The sequence below is a fragment of the Taurulus bubalis genome, assembly GCF_910589615.1.
Source record: "Taurulus bubalis genome assembly, chromosome: 13".
NCBI classification, from domain to species: Eukaryota; Metazoa; Chordata; class Actinopteri; order Perciformes; family Cottidae; genus Taurulus; species Taurulus bubalis.
The window spans coordinates 15332537-15353056 of record NC_136601.1 but is presented as its reverse complement, the minus strand read 5'-3'; the positions used below and the strand labels follow the sequence as shown (position 1 = coordinate 15353056).

At 40.3% G+C, this 20520-nt stretch overlaps 2 protein-coding genes across 3 annotated transcripts; both read right to left on the bottom strand.

Moving 5' to 3' along the window:
- Nucleotides 1-2736: 2736 nt before the first annotated feature.
- Nucleotides 2737-11135, bottom strand: LOC306746298 (CCR4-NOT transcription complex subunit 6; the record flags this gene model as incomplete). 2 transcript variants are annotated; one of them, XM_079229195.1, is made up of 11 exons in its annotated part: nt 11015-11135; nt 9859-10045; nt 9478-9563; nt 9274-9378; nt 9030-9098; nt 8466-8623; nt 8025-8179; nt 4998-5152; nt 4538-4771; nt 3064-3266; nt 2737-2952 (listed from the first exon to the last, which is right to left on the bottom strand). In XM_079229195.1, the coding sequence occupies exons 1-11, from the start codon at nt 11124-11126 to the stop codon at nt 2737-2739; spliced, it is 1680 nt and encodes a 559-aa protein (XP_079085321.1). In that variant the 5' UTR covers nt 11127-11135. The 2 variants fall into 2 exon arrangements, with proteins under 2 accessions (XP_079085321.1, XP_079085322.1); XM_079229196.1 differs by having other exon boundaries at nt 9289-9378.
- A 1553-nt stretch (nt 11136-12688) lies between these two features.
- On the bottom strand, nt 12689-18480 carry simc1 (SUMO interacting motifs containing 1; the record flags this gene model as incomplete). Its single annotated transcript, XM_079228333.1, has 11 exons — nt 12689-13011; nt 13952-14036; nt 14207-14363; nt 15048-15179; nt 15284-15376; nt 15850-15998; nt 16266-16335; nt 16489-16736; nt 16834-17057; nt 17178-17796; nt 18331-18480. 11 exons carry the CDS (start codon nt 18478-18480, stop codon nt 12800-12802), a joined length of 2139 nt encoding a protein of 712 aa, XP_079084459.1. The 3' UTR covers nt 12689-12799.
- Between the last annotated feature and the right edge of the window lie 2040 nt (nt 18481-20520).

Sequence of the window (20520 nt, the reverse complement as noted above, 5' to 3'; positions counted from 1 at the left end):
AACCTTGTTCTGAGGACTAAACGTATACTTCCTATTTACTTGCTTCCCTCTTGCATTAAAAAATTTAATTTTAACATATACATTAAAGTAAATTCAATCTTTATTTGCCAATATGATGGACCAGAGAGTGAGGGGAGCTACATCTGAATCTTTTTAAGTGCTCATCATCTGGTGTATTAGTCTAAAAAGCATGTCTGTTGAATAAAGTTTGTTGAGACGTCACAAATTTATCTCACCGCAACATGCCGGCCTGGCTTTCAGAGAAATAGCTGAGCTCACTGCCCCTCATCCCTCGTTCATCCAAAAGCAGAGCAAAGTGGGCCTTCCACCTTTTCCAATGCAGAGGTAGGGGGTCCACAGATGGCACTATAGCTGCAGTGACGAGGGAAAGAGAACTATACAGAGTGGTTGAGCAAAGGGTTTTAAAAGACAGCTTGAGTAATATAGTGGGGAGGGGAGGTTTGAGGTTGGGCAGTTGAGGGGTTTAGGGTGATGGACAGGCTTAGGAGATTCAGAATTCATGGCCGTGGAAGGAGCAAAGGACTAGATATTTTGGGGTTCTGGGCACGGAGCTGTGCCAAGGTACAAATAGGGAGCAAACAATCAGAGTGGATTTAACAAAGATTACACATCCTACTCGTGTTCCTGGGGAGAAAGAGGTCGGTGGACAAAGCATACCTGATTACTAGAGAGCTCAATGAATAGGAAGAATATACACATCATCATAACATTGTCACAGCTCATAAAAAAGGAAATCAACATTAACAAAAACCAATAAAAGGACATAAAATCTTCACAAATGTCTCAACAGTATTTAAAAATAAAAGGAGAAAAGGTTGTTCAGGCGTTCGTCAAATGTAAATAGTGCAAGACAACGACAACTGCTACAGTGAGGCACGATGTTTTCTTGTACATGTGGAATTAATATAAGTTGCATCAGTCCCACGTCACTAGTGGGAGTGTGTGTGAGATTAACAGATGTGGAGTCACTGGTGGGCTGCAACTCAGCCTTGCGTGTCTTTTTGTCTGAACTGATGGCAGCAGTGAGGATCAATGGCTTTGTTAATGGGCAAGAAGCAACAGGCAGACTACTCTGTGGTCCATTTACAATTGCAGCAATAGGCCGGCATATCAAATCATCAGCAGGGGGAGAAAAAATAAAAAAATACCGATACATTAATTACAGTTAATATCTAGGGAGTGCAAAGTTGTGACAGTGAACGCCTTGAACAACCTCTTCTTTCGTCTTTTGTACAAGCTGGTAATATCAATTCATCTCAACATTAACTGGATAAAAATTTAGCCATAGTTTACAATACAATCTTTTTTCAAATCTGATCATAATTTACTCTTAGTACAAAAAAACGCCAGAAAACAGGTCTTTTGTGGTTCATATACAATCATGTAAAGACTGAGTCTAGATTTCTATTCTGTACAAACACTTGTGGAAAAAACCACGGCTTTTGTGTATGGAATTTATGGCTGGGGAAAGTCACTACTGGCCTCAGAGACAGTGCTACAGATCTGCCTGCAAATTACCTGTGTTGAGTTGTGTGTTTGCAAGTGTGTGTCTGTAAGCTTGCATGTGTGGAGTTGGATGGCAACTCCAGACAGTGAGAGGAATGCTGGTTTTTACTCCTGTGTATTAGCCATTACTCGCTCTCTTCGCCTAAAAGCAATCGAGACAAAGGAAAGATTTGTGAAAGCCCCTTATCGCTTTGCCCATCAGCCTAAATCCCTCGACCAAAAATGGGGGTACGTTGGCCACATAAGCTACTAAGCACAGGCCTCATAACTATACTAGCTGGGGTTAAACTGTCTGCAAACAAGATGGTAGCTGCCCTCAGTTTCTCACCATATCCTTCCCTCCCAAATTAGCACTACATGCAGCCCAAGTGGGCAAATGTAGTTCTCGGAACATCTGATTTGAGGCATCTGTGGGATTGGTAGCTAACGCACCAGGGCCGGGGTCAGAGGTGTAGACCATCTTGTAGCACCACGGGAGGCCGTGACTACACAAAAAGCCTCAGCACCGCAGAATGACAGCAGGAAATCTCACCTCATACAAGCTGCGCTACGTCCATCTCCGGGGCCGCTGAACTACCAGCTAAAGGCTGAGCCGACCCAACAACGTCCAACTCAAGTAATGAGTAAATCCTAAGAGAGACTGAGAAAGTAAGCTGGCTGCCCAGGGTGCAGGGGGGAAACAAGCACAAGCCAATGATGGAGGTCCGAGACTGACAAGTCTGCTGTCGTTGCTGGTTTCAGATTTATACAGGACAGACAGGCCATCAGCTAGGAAGCTTTTCAGGTGAACGTCGTTCCCTCAGCCACTTCTCAGTTTCCTTTTGCTCTAAAACCGAACGGTGCCCCATGTGACAAATCTGGATGAGCTACCATCCCCTATAGTTGGAAAGACAGAAGCGAAGTGGGTAGGTGGGTGGGTGGATTTGAGGAGAAGGGAGAGTCCAAAACACAAAATATGATACACGAAGGACTGAATCAAGCAGTTAAAAAAAGAACAAAAAAGAAAAACGGAGAAAGAAAAATATAGATTATCTATAACATTATACGAAATCCCTGTCGGCCAGACCTCACTGTACGAATATTTTACAGGTTGTGTATTTGTCTTCCTCCTCCGGTATGGTGGAGGGAAGAGCTGGTAGTGGGAGGGAGGAGGGTCTGAATAGGAGAGGCTGTGGTTGCAGCGCCCCCTGGTGATGTGGCAGGGACTCACTACCTGCGTGCAGGCAGATGGAGCCCATTGACCTGGGGGGGCAAATTCGGCAGGAGAAGCTCCAGCTGGCCGAAGAGGGAAAAGTGGTCGGAGGGGATGTGGGGATGTGGGCAGCCACTGACATTGTTCTCTACGAGCCAGTGGGGGTCCAGGGGGCCCAAGATACCTAGCACGTTCAGGTTAGGCTTGGAGTAGAAAATATAGTCGATGACACCCTGAGGAGAGAAGATGAGGAGTCACCTCAAAGAAATACATCCTTGATATGCTTGTAGAGAAACAACCTTATCAACCACACGCATGCATATCAGTGCCGTCAGTACAATCACCTTGAAGTCGAAGGTGTAGTTGGTGTAAGGCATCAGGCCGTCCTCATAAGCAGTCTTCAGCTTGAAGCCGTGGGTGATCCTGCCGTTGGATGAGCTGGTCTTGCCATTGCAGTTGAATTTGGTCAGGCTGTCACTATAACGAAGCTCCTTGAAGTCCTTGTGGGTGCAGTCCACCCCACCAGTACTTAGGTACTCCACTACGCCTGAATAGAGGGAAGAGAGGAGAAGCAGTCTTCATCAGAATGAAGAAAGATCAAGTGGCACTTCAAGGTCCCAACAGACCAAGCCAAATCAGTTCCTACCGTCACCATAGACCCCGCTTATGGCATTTGCAGCAGTAAAAGTTTTAACATTAAAAACAGGTATTCAACCCCCTTCATTGCAAGCCATGCCACTGTGTGTGCATAGAAACAATGTTGTATGTGGTTCACTTCTTGTTGTTGAAACAAACAAAACTAAAATCTGTGAGATTGTTGAAGTCCTGTCTTTTGTCATTGTGTCAGCTACAATGAACGCTCCAGTAAAAATAAAGCAGGAAAGGCTGAATACCTTTTCACAACAACTTTACCTTCAACATAGACTGACATGGGAAAGGAAAAAAATAGCAAATTTATCAAAATAATGAAATTGATAAACTAGATGCATAGATATATGGATGGTAGATATTTCCAAGGTTTTGAAAATAAATTATTTTGTGGAATTATGGGGACGGTCTTAGCATTAGATAAAACCACACTTGAAAAATGCTACACTAAGAAACTGCCAAAACATTACCACTGCAAATAATGATTAATTTCACTATTGATTCAGCATATTTTCTTTTTCTAAAATCGGTAACTTGACATCAAACTAACCATCATTGATGTTTTGAAAAAGAAAAGTGAATTTTATATCGTGCTTTACTCCTGATGGCTTCTTTTGCATGGATAATTACATGGCTGGATTATTTGGAAGAGAGAATGCCAAATTGTCACGCAAATTCAAGATAACCTTTGTGGAGAGTAATGGATTGAAAACGGTCAAATATTACACAAATGCCACTCATCAGCTTGCTGCAGAACCAACTGTTGCTGGGAGTGCAGGGTTTAGCCCTTAATGCATAACCCTACAGCCAGAATAATGCGTTGAAGGTTGTTTCATGTAGCGTAAAATTGCTTTCTGAAAAAAAGTCTCAACCCAAGTAATACATATTTAAAATGTAATTTAAAGTATGTTGTACATTTATGGCTGCCAGTGTAACAAGGCTATACACAAAATACAATCTTTTAAAAATTGAATCACGGGTTTATTTTGGTGATTGGGTGCTCATTCCATTTTCTAGTTAAACTGACAAAGCAGCCATGAAGGACAGAACTACATATCCAGTGAAGTTTGAGAACACATTGTCAGCGTTTAAGAATCTTCAAAGCATGTACTGTAAATAAAGCCTCTGTAGCGAGATATAAACACAGCTCTATTAACCTCGCGTACTTACCAGAGTCAGGCAAGGAGTTGAGGTCAGCGCACAGCACCAGTGGAATGGCATTGATCTCACCAGAGACAGAGGACAACTTGAGGCTGCGTGTGGCCTTGTCCACGATGTTCTTCACCTCCGACAGGAACATCATGGTCTGGACCAGCTTGACGTCAGAGTACTCTGGGTCCCAGTGCATGTGGGCATTGGCCACCAGGAGCAGCTGCTTCTCCATGCCATGGAGTGACTTTCCAGCTGAGGGAGTAAATTAAGCAGGGAGATGTCATACAGATAGGAATTCCAGCAAATGAAATACACAACCCTGAGAACGGTCAGTCATTCATGGAGCATGGGTCTTTAACGATCCCTACAATCCTTAGGCAAGTGAGTTACAGACAAGTCAATTCAGATTTAGCAGGACAAGCCAATCTGATTTGGCCAAATAAGAAGGCCCAAAGATCAGAACAGAGTATCTACTCACAGGAGGCCTCCATCATCTCTTTGCGGACCTCGAGCAGCGTAGCTACACCGATGTTGTCCTTGGTCATCACCCTGTTCAGCATAGCCTCTGAGCCCTCGGAGTTAGCCATGGCCAGCTGGTTGAACTCCACTGTGTGCTTCTGCACTGCGCTGAATCTGAGAAACAGGAGGGAAGAGAAGAACTTTTGTAAGCAGTGTCGGAAATAAATTAATAAAAACAAGCATAATTTATGAAGCACTGCAAACAGATCCGGGATGAAGTCTAAAATCCCATGTTGTTTTAGCATAAAACCAATTTTTCTTGGCATCACAGAAACCCATTTAAAAAAAAAAAAAAAAAAAAAAAAATCTCTTCCCTTCCAATTTAGGTAAATAGTGTGAAAAGCACCTGCAGTTGTTTTCCGCTGGAGAGAGGCCACTTAAGGCTTCAAGAATATAGCATGTTTTACAATTAAGCCTCTTTAGTTCGGTGTAAAAGAGAAACTTAAACTCAGGTCTAGTGTCGTATGTTTAGTTATAAAAATATCTTCAATACTGTCTTGTGAGTTTATGCTTTTTATTCATCAGCCGTAGTGAAATCGGTGCTCGTGCAATGCATCCGGGTACATGTGGGTTCGGCCGGCACGGCTCCACTGCAAGAGAGAGAGATCAGCTTTCTCGGTCAATGTAGCACTCACTCAGGAATTATTTCTTCAATGGTATAACATCAGCACTGATTGGACATCCACATAAAAAAGGTGGTAAATTTCTAAATAACTTGTCCGGTCTGTATAACGATGAACACGAGGAACGACCTGAACACCGAAGTATGTCGACTGAAAGGGTGCTTAAACTTTATGATGGCGTCATAAAAAAATTCCCGACCATGTATTAAACTGTATGTATTTATTACCAATAAAACGTAAAGTTAAATAATAAAAAAAAGTGAAATGACCTTTCCCTTAACTACACATACACTGAGTGCTTTTCACTCCTTGCAGCTGAGATTGAACAAGTGTCTTTTTTGTCCATAACAAGCGACAGGTGAGAGCGTTGACATTACGCTCGTAATTTACTGATGGTTAAGATATGGATACAGACATGAATTTAATAATTGCTTCAATAATAAGATAAGATTTTTCTCATCTTTGAAACTAAGAGAAGCAGTTATCAAAATATATTAACCAAGTGGTGCAATCTTCAGACTCAAAAGTATTGCAGCTGCTTCCTTCAATTGCACATGCATGAGAACACTTAATCATGTCGGCTATTGTATTACATATTCAATTATGTATTTTTTCTACCCAACTGACTTTAACAGAGACTAATATTGTTCTCCCAAAGCACTGAGATAGCTCCCCAGACTCACATTTGGTAAATCTTGATGCCTCAAAATCACAGCAAGAAAGCAAACAGAAATCTGACAGTGCAACATAATGATTTAAATTCCAATTTAGTGAAAGCTATATGATTAAAGACATGCAGTACAATACATTTTCAGTCATACATTTTATGAGTAAAATGTAAACATTCAACAAACGGCGAGTTATCTGCTTTGATAAAATGTAGTGATCAGCACTGCCTGCTGCTGTTTGGACTAAACCTCAGCCTTCTATAAGTTTTAAATTAATGTCAGAAACACGCCCTTTTATTTATCGCAGGCCAATAGTCACATGAACAACATCAGGTTGAATTGTTTTTGCTTCATTAACTAAAAGCCGTTATCGAATAATCTACAATAGTAATTCTGTGTTTAATCTCAGATATCATTTTTGTTGTCTTTTAATGACATCACTTATCTCAAATAGAGAGTAAAAACTGGACTGATAGTTTTTATGCCATCATGGCATTAGCACCAAACCAATTTAACATTGTATTCAAACTCACGCTGGACAGCTGAAAGCATCAAAATCAATGCAGTAAAACCAGAGTCTTATTATTCCACACATTTCTTTCTTCACCTACAATTCAACTTGTCCAACAACAGTTCAGAGATTCTGCTGTGTTATGCTTGTAGCTGCTAAGCTTCAGGATGCAAGCAGAGTAAGCTGACTTTGTTGCTCCACACCAGCAGATTTTCAACTTGAGGAATCACTTCATGAAATTTATTAGCCTTAACACGGCTCTCAGTGGCGCCACAACATGCTTTATACATCTTTTCCACAAATGCAATAGCACTTGCCAAAACCCAAACAGCCTTTATTGTGCAAAATTGATGTTGTGACCCTTTAATGAAAATCTAAATTAACAGCACAGCTCCGACTTCCAATCTAAAAGTGCTCTCTAGCATAACACCCAACCAAAGTTGAGGTCAGAAGTGTGCTGGATATTGTAAGTAGTTATAGCTGACTCATAAAAGCGCCACTTCCATATTCTAGAATAAACATGTGCAATGCACAGGTTTCTCAATATTTAGATTCAGAAATCAAATTCAGTAATCAAATATATGTGCTACAGTATAACAAGAGCCCATTTTGAAGATTGCTGTCAATGTCAACCCCTAATGTTATGTCTCAAAACAAGATTTTGTTGCCTATGAATGCAGCTGTGAAAGTGCCTTTTAAAAAGGCAACAACAAATAGACCTAATTTGTAGAATTAAAAGAAAAAGGATTGGTGCGGTAGGTCAGCAGTGGTAGTTTCAACAGTTGATACACCGCTCAACAAAAACAAGACAGTCAACACAGCAATGTTTCAGTTTCCCAGCATTACAGATTGGACCTCGAGTGAAACGCTTAAATAAGTTCAAACCTCTTTTTGGGTTAGAATTATTGCATTTGTTAAATGGAGGAGAAACCAAACAACTCACTTAAGTAACAATATTAGGAGCTATAATAATGATATATTCATACAATAATCTGATTAAAAGTGATTAACTGGATTTGGAGCTACAAGCCAGTTATTCTGGCATTTATACCAAAATAAATAAAAAAAAATGTATTTAACAGTTTTAAGAAGATTAATCAAATAATTGTATGTCTTAAACTTCTAGTCAACAAGAGATATAGGCTATAGGGCAATCAATAACCGCAAAAATTGTGGGTACATACTTTTCCGTTTTGTAGAAAATCGCACAACCATCCACATGTTTACGGTCCGACTCTGACATAGTCCTGGCTCGTGACTTTGGACTGAAGAATCCTTCGTACCCCTGCTCCTTCAGCTCAGGCAAGAAGAAATTGTAGTACTGCTCCGTCTCCACTTCCTGTAATCAATAAGAAACACGTCAGGAAAGATTGACAACCACTCATCTATAACAAACGCCTTCCGAAAAAATGTACGCATTAAATACAAGACTGGTGAACAAACGGAGCATTTATTGGCTTGCATAATATTTTACAGGTGTAGATTTTATTGTCGACGTGAAGCCAAAAACATCCTGCTACCACCAACCAACCCAAATCGTTTCATCTTGTTGGATCTGCATTGATAATAACGTTTAGTTAATTTGAGTGGGAACCTGAAGACATGCTTTGACGTTCATCTCTCACCTGCAAACTGATTATGTCTGCATTGCAGCCCATTATCTCCTGCATGATGGATTTCTTCCTGTACTCCCAGTTCAGAGCCCAAGAGGGGCAGTAGCCATATAGCTGACGTGTGGCATACTTATCACACAGAACATTGTAGCACATCACAGAGAACAGCGCTGTGGGGAGAAATGGACAGAACTTAGAATTGCTGGAGAAACTGACCATGTATTGCCTCAGATATTTTTAGGAGGGGTAGGGACATTTCCACACTTCTTTCATTACTAGTCTTAAAATAAATGACCACAATAAAGCTTAGATCAGTGCTGTATTGTTTTTTCCCGGTAAATGGAAAACATTCCTTTTACACAACATTTTGTAAACAAGATAAATTCTATATCAATTGGTACAGAGTCCCCTAAAAAGAGAATTTTGGCAACACAACCAAATTTGTGTTTATATACATTATTTATTTTTCCAAAAATGTTTTAGAGGCACAATTTGACAAAAAGATTGGTTGAAATCCACACCACGACAGTTCAGTCATCTGTTAAAGAGCATTAACCTCAGCTATGTTGTCCTTACCTGAGGCCCGTGTTCGGTCTGGTTCCTGGAGTGAGATCCATGACCGGGCTGGGGGCTGCTCTGTTGGGACTGAGCAGAGGAAAACATGGACAAAGATGTCGTCAAATTAAGTTCAAGGCCCATAAGCCATTGGGTTCACAATTTCACTATCTACATCTATTGATCAATTTTTGGGGGTAAATTAAAAACTGACAATACGTTATTCCTGATCCGGTCTCAGAACTGCCAGAGATGAAGGACTCACTGCGCTTGATGGCACCGGCCAGATTGTCTAACAAGTAGTTAAGCAGTCTCCGTGTGCCATCAGGTTCCTGGTAGAGGCTCATAATTTCTTGTGCAAGTGGGTTTCCTGGTCAAGGAAAAGCAAAGTGGACTGAATCATCGCTAAGAAAACCATGGGATTTCAAGGCTAGAATGGCTACAAAAAAAACATTGATAAGCCACTCACCTTTCAACCCCAGTGTTTGTAACTGAAACAGTTTCCCCAATTCAAATGGCAGAACTCGCAACTGGTTGTTATTTAAAAGCAGTTCCCTGTGGAGAACATAGGAGAATTTGATTATTAGAAACCAGTCCTCCTGAGAAACAACCATCATTTGCCTGTGCCATGCTTTCCTACTTTCAGATTGATTGTTAATGTGACCTTAATGTGGAAGAAAATTGCCAGATATCTTATGAATCTATGATTGATTGAAAAAACACATGTTGCCAGTAGTACCAGTGTGTAGCATGTGTGGGTGCCAAAACCGTTTTCAAAATCAACCCTGTAACAGCAACTCCTTTCCATTGTGCCAGAATTATGGGTAAAATACAGCTTGAAACCACACACCTGAGAGATACCATGTTGCCGAGCTCTGACGGCAGGCTCCTGATCTTATTGGATGAGAGATCCAGGTACACCAGGTTGTGTAGTTTGGCAATGTCTGGCGGGATGCGTGACAGTGAGTTATCACTAATGTGCAGGGCAGTAAGATGGGTGAGAGACCAGAGGGCTGTGCTGAGACTCCTTACACGGCCTGCAGTGTCGGTGGGAAAAGAACGTGCACAGGAGAATTAAATCAAAGTATCCAATTGTTTACTCCCTTTCCAACAAAGGAAAAACCTGAAATAACTTGTTTTCCCATTGGTGTGAATGGGTCAACACTGGGTTGAATGACTTTACAATGATTAAGATGATGCTTGCGCATAACTGTTGGACTGTATTCATTTCCCAGATGGACAAACAGAATCATGTTAAGTGTTGATTACACCCACCATGTTGCATCTCCAGGGAACTATTTACCAGTGACCTATTTCAAACCTAGCAAAACAGCTGTGCTGATTAGTCAATTAATGAAGGTATTTAACAGAAAATTAACTCGCAACAATTACAATAATGGACAAATCCTTCAATTGATTTTTGACAGGAAATGCCTACCATAAACTGGTCCCTGCTGCATCTTTTCTGGTTAACATGTGGACATATGATAATTGTCTGAGTTTCCTATAAAATATATTTAATATCATTGTGTTTTGGGCAAAACAATACATCTAAAGATGTTGCGCTGGGCTCTATGAAACATTTTAACACCAATTTCTGAAATGTTTAACAACCAAGCAGTTAATCAAGCGTGTAATCTGCAGATTAATTTATGAAGAAGAAAAACCTTCACCGCAGCCTTATGAAGGGACCGACATGTCCAGAGTTACATTGAACAGTGACGATCCAGTCATAGGCTTTTTTCGCACAAGACCGTTTGACTTAAATAATCAAATTAATGATGGCTGAATTCCATTGACTTACGATTCCTGGTATTATGCATGCTGGGTCACTCTTATAGTGGGCACTTCATTAAAAACTATTACTCGAGTTATTCGTAACATGACAAAATGTCTGCTGTGTAAATGCCGTTACATATACACTCAATAGGGTTCGGGTTAAGAAAGTTAGATACATGAAGACACTACTTTGCCTACTAAACTAGGAACTCCCTGACAATACTCACCGCTGATTTCCAGCTCAGCCCAGTATGACTTCTTCCCATTGGTTGCCTCTTCGGTCGACATAATTGTGTACATCCGCCTGGGATCCGGCGGGTCATATTTTTCCTTGGGCATTCCTATAACACTGCAGAGACACTTTTGATTAACAATGCCATCATGTATGACAAAGATCTCCCATTATGCCACGCACTGTGTCCTTAAGCTAAACAATTGATTTAGGTTAGAGGTAGTGCACATAATCGGGTAGCCACATGTGCAATGACATTTTTTAAAAGGCCAACGTTTCCACATGTTGACAGAAGACATTAAATGTCACGCTAACCCCAACCATTCACAGATAACACGTTTTTAATTAAGATATGATTAAAGTGATTCATTACTTAAAATCGTGTATAATACCATACAATTCACTTTAAACTGCTTACTATAGAGGCAAATATTAATTAAAGTTACATAACAAGCAACATTAAAATCAACAACGTAATACATTTAATGCTAAACTTGGCCAACTAGAACTGAGTAAAGCTTTAATTTACGTCCAGATAGGAACTCAAAATAGAACTGCATTTAGACAACGAGTACAAATAACTACCTATAGCTAAAATTAGACGACGTTCCTCTCGTTGTCGCTCACTCATTAGCCTAGCTTAACCTACATAGGTAACGTTAGCTATCAAACTATACATAACAAACGGTAAATAGCTACAGCTAGCTCGCTCGCTAACTAGCAAGAAGGTAAACGAACACGCGAAGTTAGTGATATTGTGCAGTTAGTTAACTGGCTTTACCGCCATGTGCAAGTAAGTTAGCTAAAAATAAGCACCAGTATATTAAAAGATACTGCACAATTGCTGTTTACATAATAGCAAAGCACTGACTTGCGCATTGACGCTAGGCCACGAAGCAGCGCGTTAGCTAGCTGCCGCTAGCTCGCCTCCAGGAGCAAGAATGGGCCACTGTGTTGTAAAGAGGGTGCACACGAGCACAAAGTGACACAAAATGCGAGGTTTAAAAAAAATATGAGCTTTTTTTAAGCTTAGCTTGAGGTAGCTTGTTAGCTAAAAGCTAACAGCTCTCAATTACTCGAGGCTGAGCGACTTCCTCTCCAGATAAGTCCTACTTTTAAAAACCAAGCACGTCCCTTTAAACATCTACGCTAAACAAGATTGCGGTGAAATGTCAGAAAGCCGTTCACGTCTAAGCGGAGTGATTCCTGTTTTTATACCTGCAAGAGCATACCAACTCGCGAGGACGACTGCGTGTTCTCTTTTGTTTTCTAGCTACTTCTCACCCGTTTCCGCTGCTGTATCATGGCGACTGGAAGGATTTTTTTTCTTCCTCCCCGTCGATAACAGCGCCTGATCCTATTGGTCAGCGCGCAGACGGCGCAACCAGCTGTTGAGTAAATACAATCCTTAAATGATGAGCGCTGGACCAAGTTATGGATGGATGGATGGATGGATGCAATGCCACGGTTCAAGTTACTGTGACGTATTCACAAATGATGCATAGTTAGCAGACTATAGTGATGTAGCCAAAGTAATGATGGCATGGTTGCATTTGTATGTCAATTCATGCATATTGAGAAACTGATATGTCTTTAATGGCTAAGATACTAAGTAATTAAGAGATGCCTTATATCAATATCTTTTGAATTCATAAAACACAACAAGGCATTGCCTTTATTTAGATTAAAACAATTGAAGAAGTCAAGTCATACAAAAATATAAATATTAATTTAGTACAATGCTTTAAATTTCATCCAAGAAAACAACACGTTTTTTAAGTCAACACTGACAAACATCTAGCAGGTGATCCTGTAGATAAGTGAGGGACTCTTCCACATGGAGAGGTAAAGCGTGGCCGAGGTCCGCCTGGGATCTGGACAGGAAGGCCTCCACAGCTTCACGAATGGCTGGCTTGAATATCATATCGTCTGGCTTGTAAACCAAGTTGCCAAGATTGCCTCTTTGTTCAGAGACCGAGTTGCACAGATAGCCTGGGTGTGACAGATGAAATAAGTTAAACCAAAGTGGACTTATCGCTATTGTTGAAACGTTTTCATATTCAGGGTTAATGCAAGTTAGTAAAAGTGAATATAGCCCATGTCTTAAAGGCTTTCTAAAGGATAAATAATATCTATGGAAATCAGTGGTTAAAGGACTATCACAAATTATATTTAATATTGAACGACTATATAAACATTTTAATACAGGTGACAGAGTAAAAAAAAAGGACAAAGCACAGGAATAGTACACAAAAAAGGGTATAATGTTCCTTATTATTAGATTTAAAATTTGACATATGGCGTAACATGAATTCATTCATTCATTCATTCATTCAGTAGAATATATACACACACAATAGTTCCCAAAGATGAACCAATTACAGAATTGGGAAATTATAGTAAGTAGAAAGGAAAGGTAAAGACATTTGACTTTGTGGTTCGGAAAGTCCAGCTCTTGTTAAATCTTTTTAACCATAGTAAGAACTTTTTCCTTTCTCTGCTGTACAAAAAAAAAGATTCCAATAAAACAGCTCAGTACAATCCCATATGGTATCCCACCACATATTAGGTTTCTCACAGGCTCCAACACCGTCTGCTTCATGTCAGCAGGACACTGGAGAGCTGTTTTAGTCAAGATGTTGGTTTTGAGTCTGAAAAGATAACCTGACTTACCATACTTTTTTATTTTGAATTTATTAAAGAATACAATTGATCATGTTTTGTTTAATGATATTAACAAAGTTTCGACAAGACGGTCTTTTTCAGGGTACCGTGAAGAAACGTTGGTAATACCATTAAACCGTGGATGTGCATCGTGGCTACCAGTGTGCAACTACTTTCTCTTTAAACTTACATAATTTATAAAGAGCCATCTCCTGATTATAGCTGCCTGCATATACTGTTGCATAGTTTACTGGCAATCACAATTCACCTTTCATTGCTTTGTTGTAGCTGAGCAGCAACATCCAGAGAAGATGGACCAACTCTTCCCACCTTTGCCACCGTTCAGTACCGTCCTGGAGAACACAGTCATGGATCAGTTCCTATGTACGGTTGTTTGTTGTGGCTAATTTATCAATGTTAGATTGGAAATCAGATATGTCCATATAACTATATCTGTGAAGAGCAACAGCTGACTGATGAGATAAAGGTGAAGGTGAAAACAAGGTGCAAGAGTGATATTCACCGAAGGGTCTGGTGCAAGAGTGCAGTACTTCAGAAAGTGAAGCAGAAGACTGAGCGACATGGGCAGAGGGGTTTTCAGTGGGCATGCATAGTCCAACAGATGTTCCAACAGCTTACATCTCAGCAGCTTGCTCTGCAGGCTCTCCAGCAACAACATCCTGTGTGTCAGAAACAAATTAGTCCTTGATAGCTTGGAAAACTGGGGGAAAAGGTTTTTTGTGTGTCTCATCATGAATTACTTAATGGTCACATTTAAAAAGACCAGCTATAAAATGCTGAAATACATTTTTAACCCTCGTGTTGTCTTGGGGTCAAAATGACCCATCAACACACATACATATACACTCGTACACGGGTCCTTTTGACCCCCAAGACAACACAAGGGTTAAATGTGTACACCATATTGAAATTATTATTACATTAATGAAAAATGTATTTATATAGACATTTTGTTAGTCTTGTAACATGCATCCTGTTATGATATAGATTGTACAATGAATTTTTATGCTTGGTTTAATGTGTTCAGTTTCTGTTTCATCCACATAAAACATCTTTTTCAAAAGCACATCATTACCAGGTATTTTATTTTGGTTCATATTATCTAACTTATTTAACAAATCGTCTCAAATTGTATGATTTAAAGGCAAAATCTATTATTTTATACATATTTACTCCATGTACCAATTAAAAATGTTTTATAATTGACAACATCAAAACTATGAAAATTCTAGTGGCACAATATCACAGGGAAAGGTAGTCTTTGTATGTTAAAGAAAATAGTTTCAACATGATGCAAAACCTGCTCATCTTGCCTCCCTCACTCAACTATCTCTCCTCCTCACCTGTGTGCTCGCAGAGGTATATTGCTGATGAGCATATGGAAGAGCTCCTGGGAAAGCTTGACAGAGTTTAGAGCTGGAGAACGGTCCACCTCAAGAGCCAAGGACAGCATCCTCTGGAAAATGGACACCATTCTGCACGGGTCACCGGGACAAAAACTTGAATATGGAAAGACGGGCATGGAAGCAGCCATAATGATCAACTCATTATAAAAAACATTTCAAAATTTGTGATTTACCGGATTAGTTCATCTCTCTCTCTGGCTGCTTCTTGAGTCTCTCCATGCTCTGTTGATTTCATAATGGCAGAAAAGAGCCACTTGATGACCTCCCTGGAAAACAAATTAACATCCACATTACTGCCGTCACAAATATAAAGTATAAATTAAAAACTCATACTTTTTTTTTTAATTTAGAAACATTATTGTGATTACCCTAGGATAGAGTGATTTTCAATATTCTGTTGTGTGGCATTAATTTGCCTTTAAGTAAGTTTAAGTGTTGCGTCCTCTCTTAAACTCTCAATTTCTTAAGGCAGCTATGAGTTTAATGTACATCAAAGAGGTGGGGGTTTTGGCAATCATCCAATAACATGCAACATTAACAGAGAATAGCACTGTATTTAAAATAAAATGCCACTGTTTGGACACAGGAAAATTGCAGGTCATTGCAGTGACAGATAAAACGCATATTACTGTATGAAAGACAGTGTATAGGAAAGATCATTTGTGTTGGCAGTTTATTGGTTTTAAACCCCTGAACTAAATAAACATAATGAACATTTTCAACTGAAAAAAAAGTGCACCTGACACGAGGGAACTGCTGATCACACGACAATGTTGCCTTGGCAATAGAGTGGTGGAGCGCAGAGATGGAGAGTTTGGCCTGGAAGTCATCCTCCAAAGTCTGCACAATATAGTCCAGGAGCATCCGCACAACCTCACATGGAGGTCTCTTTGTATGGCAACAAGGAAGCAGGAGGGGCACAGATAGGTCAGTGTATTTAAAGCACAAAAAGCAATTCAGCCGTAAATATGTCTGCATGAGTAAAATAAATATCTAAATATTTTTCACCAATGACGTGATCACCAATGCAACAATAGTTTGGCAATTACTTTTGGTCTTTAAAACAGGCAATTTCAGAATATTACAACCTACATTGATGTATCACCCACCTTTATTGTATATTCACACATTTTGCCATCTTGGATAGTACCTTACCTGATCGACCATGACTGAAGTCAGCAGCTCCCAGTCCCATGGAACTGTGGTTTTATCAGCCATGTGGTGTCTGCAATCAGAAAGCAGTTTTAATCTATAACTCTAAATATGGAAATGTGGGGGTAGAAGATGGAAGAGAGGGGGGGCGTAACATATCAACAATGTAAATAGAAGGGCTACAAATAATACATTACTATTAACTCTTATTCCTACATCCGCTCACCTCTGTGTCCTCTTGAGCAGATTAAAGGCCTGCACGCACAGGTGGTAAGGACACTGTGAGTCGAGCAGAATGCCACGCAGCAGGTGGGACGTGATATCTATGGGGGGATAGTAGCCAGGCTGAAGCAGATCCGACAAGAGCTGCAAAGTGCCTTCTGGGTAGTTCTCATCAATGGTACTGTAAACCAGGCTCAGGCTCTGTCGGCACAGCACCTCTGGATCTCCAAAACCCTTTTCTTCTTCATCAAGCTAAAAAAAGAAAAAAGACTCTGTGCATACAGCCTTGCATATAATCATGTGTAGAGAGAGCAATGGCAATGGAACGATTTGGAGAAATGTCTCTTACCAAGGCTTGAACTGGACCAGCCATTATTTTCCTGAGTGTAACTGGGCACACAAATTGCCTGTCCTCTCGACTGGCCACCCTAAAGTCCATATCATATCTGCGCTCTTTGTTCACTTCGTCTCCATCGCTACACTCTTGCCAAACTAAAGACCCTGGACTGTCAATGCCCAGATCCCCTCTGTATGTCCCGGCCTCAGATCGGTCCTCCATGTCGTCATTGGAGCCTGGGAAAAGAGGTTCATTAGGGACGCTCCAGAGCAAGAAGTCAGAGCTGTTTGAGACCTCATCAGCCTTGACCTTCTCTGGCTGCCTTACAGATGGACTCTCAGCTAGTGTATGCTCACAGGTGGGTGTTGGGTCCTCATTTTCTTTGTGTCTGATAAGAGTTTCCACCAGTTTAGGAGGAGACTCAGCCAGTGAGGGATCTAGGTGAGTACCGTTTGATGCAGTAGTTCCCCTCAAATTGATAATGCATTCTGGTGTGTCACTGTTATTGTCTAGTTCATGGAGGTGCAGTGACATTTGTGTACAATCTTTGTTTAAATAGACAGAACACTCTGATGTTTGCAGTTCTGCAATTTGAGTTTTATGGAAAGGCAATCGTCTTAATTTTACAATTGCTGTGCGATGCTGTGTTTTATCTGCCTGCTTTTGGTGTTGCACTGCAGAATCCAAAGGTCTCTTCTTCGGCTTTAAGTTGCCACGGTACTTCTGTAGTGCAAAAACAGTTGGTTCTCTTGTGGTTTTCTTCAAGTCACAATCTTCTTTGTTTGAAGTGAGACTTTTAGTTGTACTTTCTTTTGGCACTGCAGTGTCATCTGGTGGCAAATTATTTGTCTCCCACATTGTCCCATTTTCTACGTCTGTCTCAGTCAAGTCAACCACCACTGGGGCAGAGGAATTTTGACTTTTATGTTTCAGCTCTGGAAGAGTCCACCTCGGATCTGTGAGGTCAATATAAAGCTAGAAAGGAGAAAAATAAACATAATGTAATTACAGTGAAGAATACCATGGCTTCGGATTATGTCAGTATAAACACATGTCTAGTTACCAACTTTCTCTTGGCAAATCTGGTAAAAGTATATGACATTTTCAAGGTTGTATTTTCATTTGATAATCCACACAGATCATCATAAGGTAAACAGTTGACCACTGTCAGAAACAGAACCAATGAGTAATGCTGCTTTATGACCAAATTGGAATGTAATAATTGTATATGGCCGTGTTAGTGAATGTTAACAAAGAAAGTACAGAAATAAACATTACATTTAGCAGGACAACCGTAAACAGTAGAGCACAAGCCAGAAACAAAGAACATGGATATAAATAACTCACATTGTATTGATGGAGCACATAGTGCACATAGCAGGAATTCACATCATATTTTAAAAGTTTGTCATAACAACAGCACTGTGAGTACAGACACGGCAGCCCAAACCAATCAAATTCGTGTATTTTAACGACATCAACGGTCCAGTTATTCGGTTCTTAACTCACCGTTGAGACGTTGACGGCATCAACGTCCACCCGCACCGCTGTGAGGGGCAGCGCTTCCGCTTTGGTCATGACGGCCGCGAAGGAGTCGATCACTTCCACATCGGAGTCGTCGTTCTCGCTGTCGGAGCTGAGGATGATCACATCGTCCATGTCTCCTCGCCCTTTGAACCTCTATCGAGACCGGAACGTCAGTAGCTTACGTCGGGAGTCGTTACCTGAAGCAAGACCCATGACAGCCGCCCCAGTCCGAAACTAGCATACACGTTAAGTCCCCATAATGTCCTGGAGGACAACACCTAACGTTGACTGCTCTGTTGAGGCATGCAACCTTAGGTCCTGTGGCATTTCCTTGTTAGTTTGTCCCTCGTCGGTGCTTTTGGATTTGACTGTAACATTATCTTCACGACTCACGTTGGCTAGCTAGCGTTAGCTAGTTTAAAACGCAGCTACATCTGAATCCAGTCGCAGCGTGTCCATATGGTTGAATCAACTTGGCAGTTTACATACAAAAAATGACTCTTCCTGTTTTTTTCTTGTATGTTTTCTTCTTTGGTGGAACCCAACCAGCTACACAGTTACAAATAGCACCACCTACTGGAGCGAGGTGACTCAACCTGCCACCATTTCCTAATATAACTTTTTGTTTGACTTTTTGTTTCTCCAAATCACTCAACAAAAAGGCCTAACCAGGGAAGTTTAATACAATTTCAATAATGCCAGTTGAAATCTACTTCTCCACACTTTTTCTTATTCTTTAACCCTGTCACACAACCGTCTTTGTTTTTAATGTATACCTGTATTTGTACTCTGTTTATTAGGCTCGTTCGAAAGAGCTGCGCCTCGCCTGGAATCCAGACGAGAGCAGGCGGCAGCAGCAGGAGGCGTTGACAAAAAACTGTGGTCAAGTCAGACAGTTTTAGGCTGCCTTCAAAGTATACACAGGAAGTCACAGATAAAATGACTTCCTGTTACTGCCGATCTTTTGTCTACTTGTTTGGATTTATTCATATGTGTTTATAAACATTTATTCATGTAAAAATGTGTGTGTTGCATCCTTTATAAGTAATGTGTGTGTTGCATCCTTTGTTATTTTCATGTCTGCCTGTGAAATACATTACCAATAGTTTTGATGTGTGTTGTATACAGCAGATTTTGTATTATCAACCACACAAGTTGTGTTTTTAGATTAAACCTGAGACTAATAGTCAACAATTGAGCGTTAAGTAATACAACTATGTAGTGACTGCGACTTCATAATTCACCCTTGTTCTTAGTGTGGTTCTATACACTGTGGTTTCATGCAGTTATTCAAGTAATGTGTTATACACGTAGGTATTACTGTTCCGGGATCGCGGTCCCTTTAAGAGTTCGACTGTAGTTGATGACGTATGCCCCAATGCTTGTTAGGTTAGAGGGCAGCGCCATCTTGTGTCGTTTTTCGACATGTAAAATAAACGAGACACGACTTGTGTTCTCAACTGAAGGAATTGCCTTTTACTTTTAAATGCAAGTTCCTTAACTACACATAAAATAAGGATTTTTTTTTTACAATACCTGGTGTACATGGAGAGCCAATCAGCTCTCTGATGTGGCGACAGCCAGGCGTTTCCCATCATGCACTGGGCATTCTAAGGAATAAATTAAGTATAATGAATTAGACCTGTGCTTCGGTCCAAATGTCCGCTGTGAAAAAAGGTCTATTGGAGACTCTTTATGACAAACGTTTAGAAATTCTGACAAAATGAACTGTTTGGTCAAAGTGATAGATATTTGCATTAGTTATAAATTAGATTAGATTAAATATTCTTTTATTAGTCCCGCAATTGGGAAATTTGCAGGATTACAGCAGCAAACAAGGTAAAGTGCACACAAGAGACATGGTACAAATCAAAACAAGTATAATAAACTGTAAAAAAAAAAAAACTTTCTGTTATTTCTTTTGTTATTTGACCATTTACAGCAATTAAACTCATTGCTTACTTAAGAAATACATCGCACGTTACTGTGGTTGCTAGTCACTAAAAAGGACACAGATAAATACAAATTAGATCTCCTTATCTACAGTGAGTTTTGTGACATTGCGTTGTCTCACACATCACCACTGGAGTGCACTAGTGTTGTGCAAATGATTTTTGAAATGTGCCAAATACAGTATATAGTACCACTAGTAAGGGCAAGTGGTAGACAGAG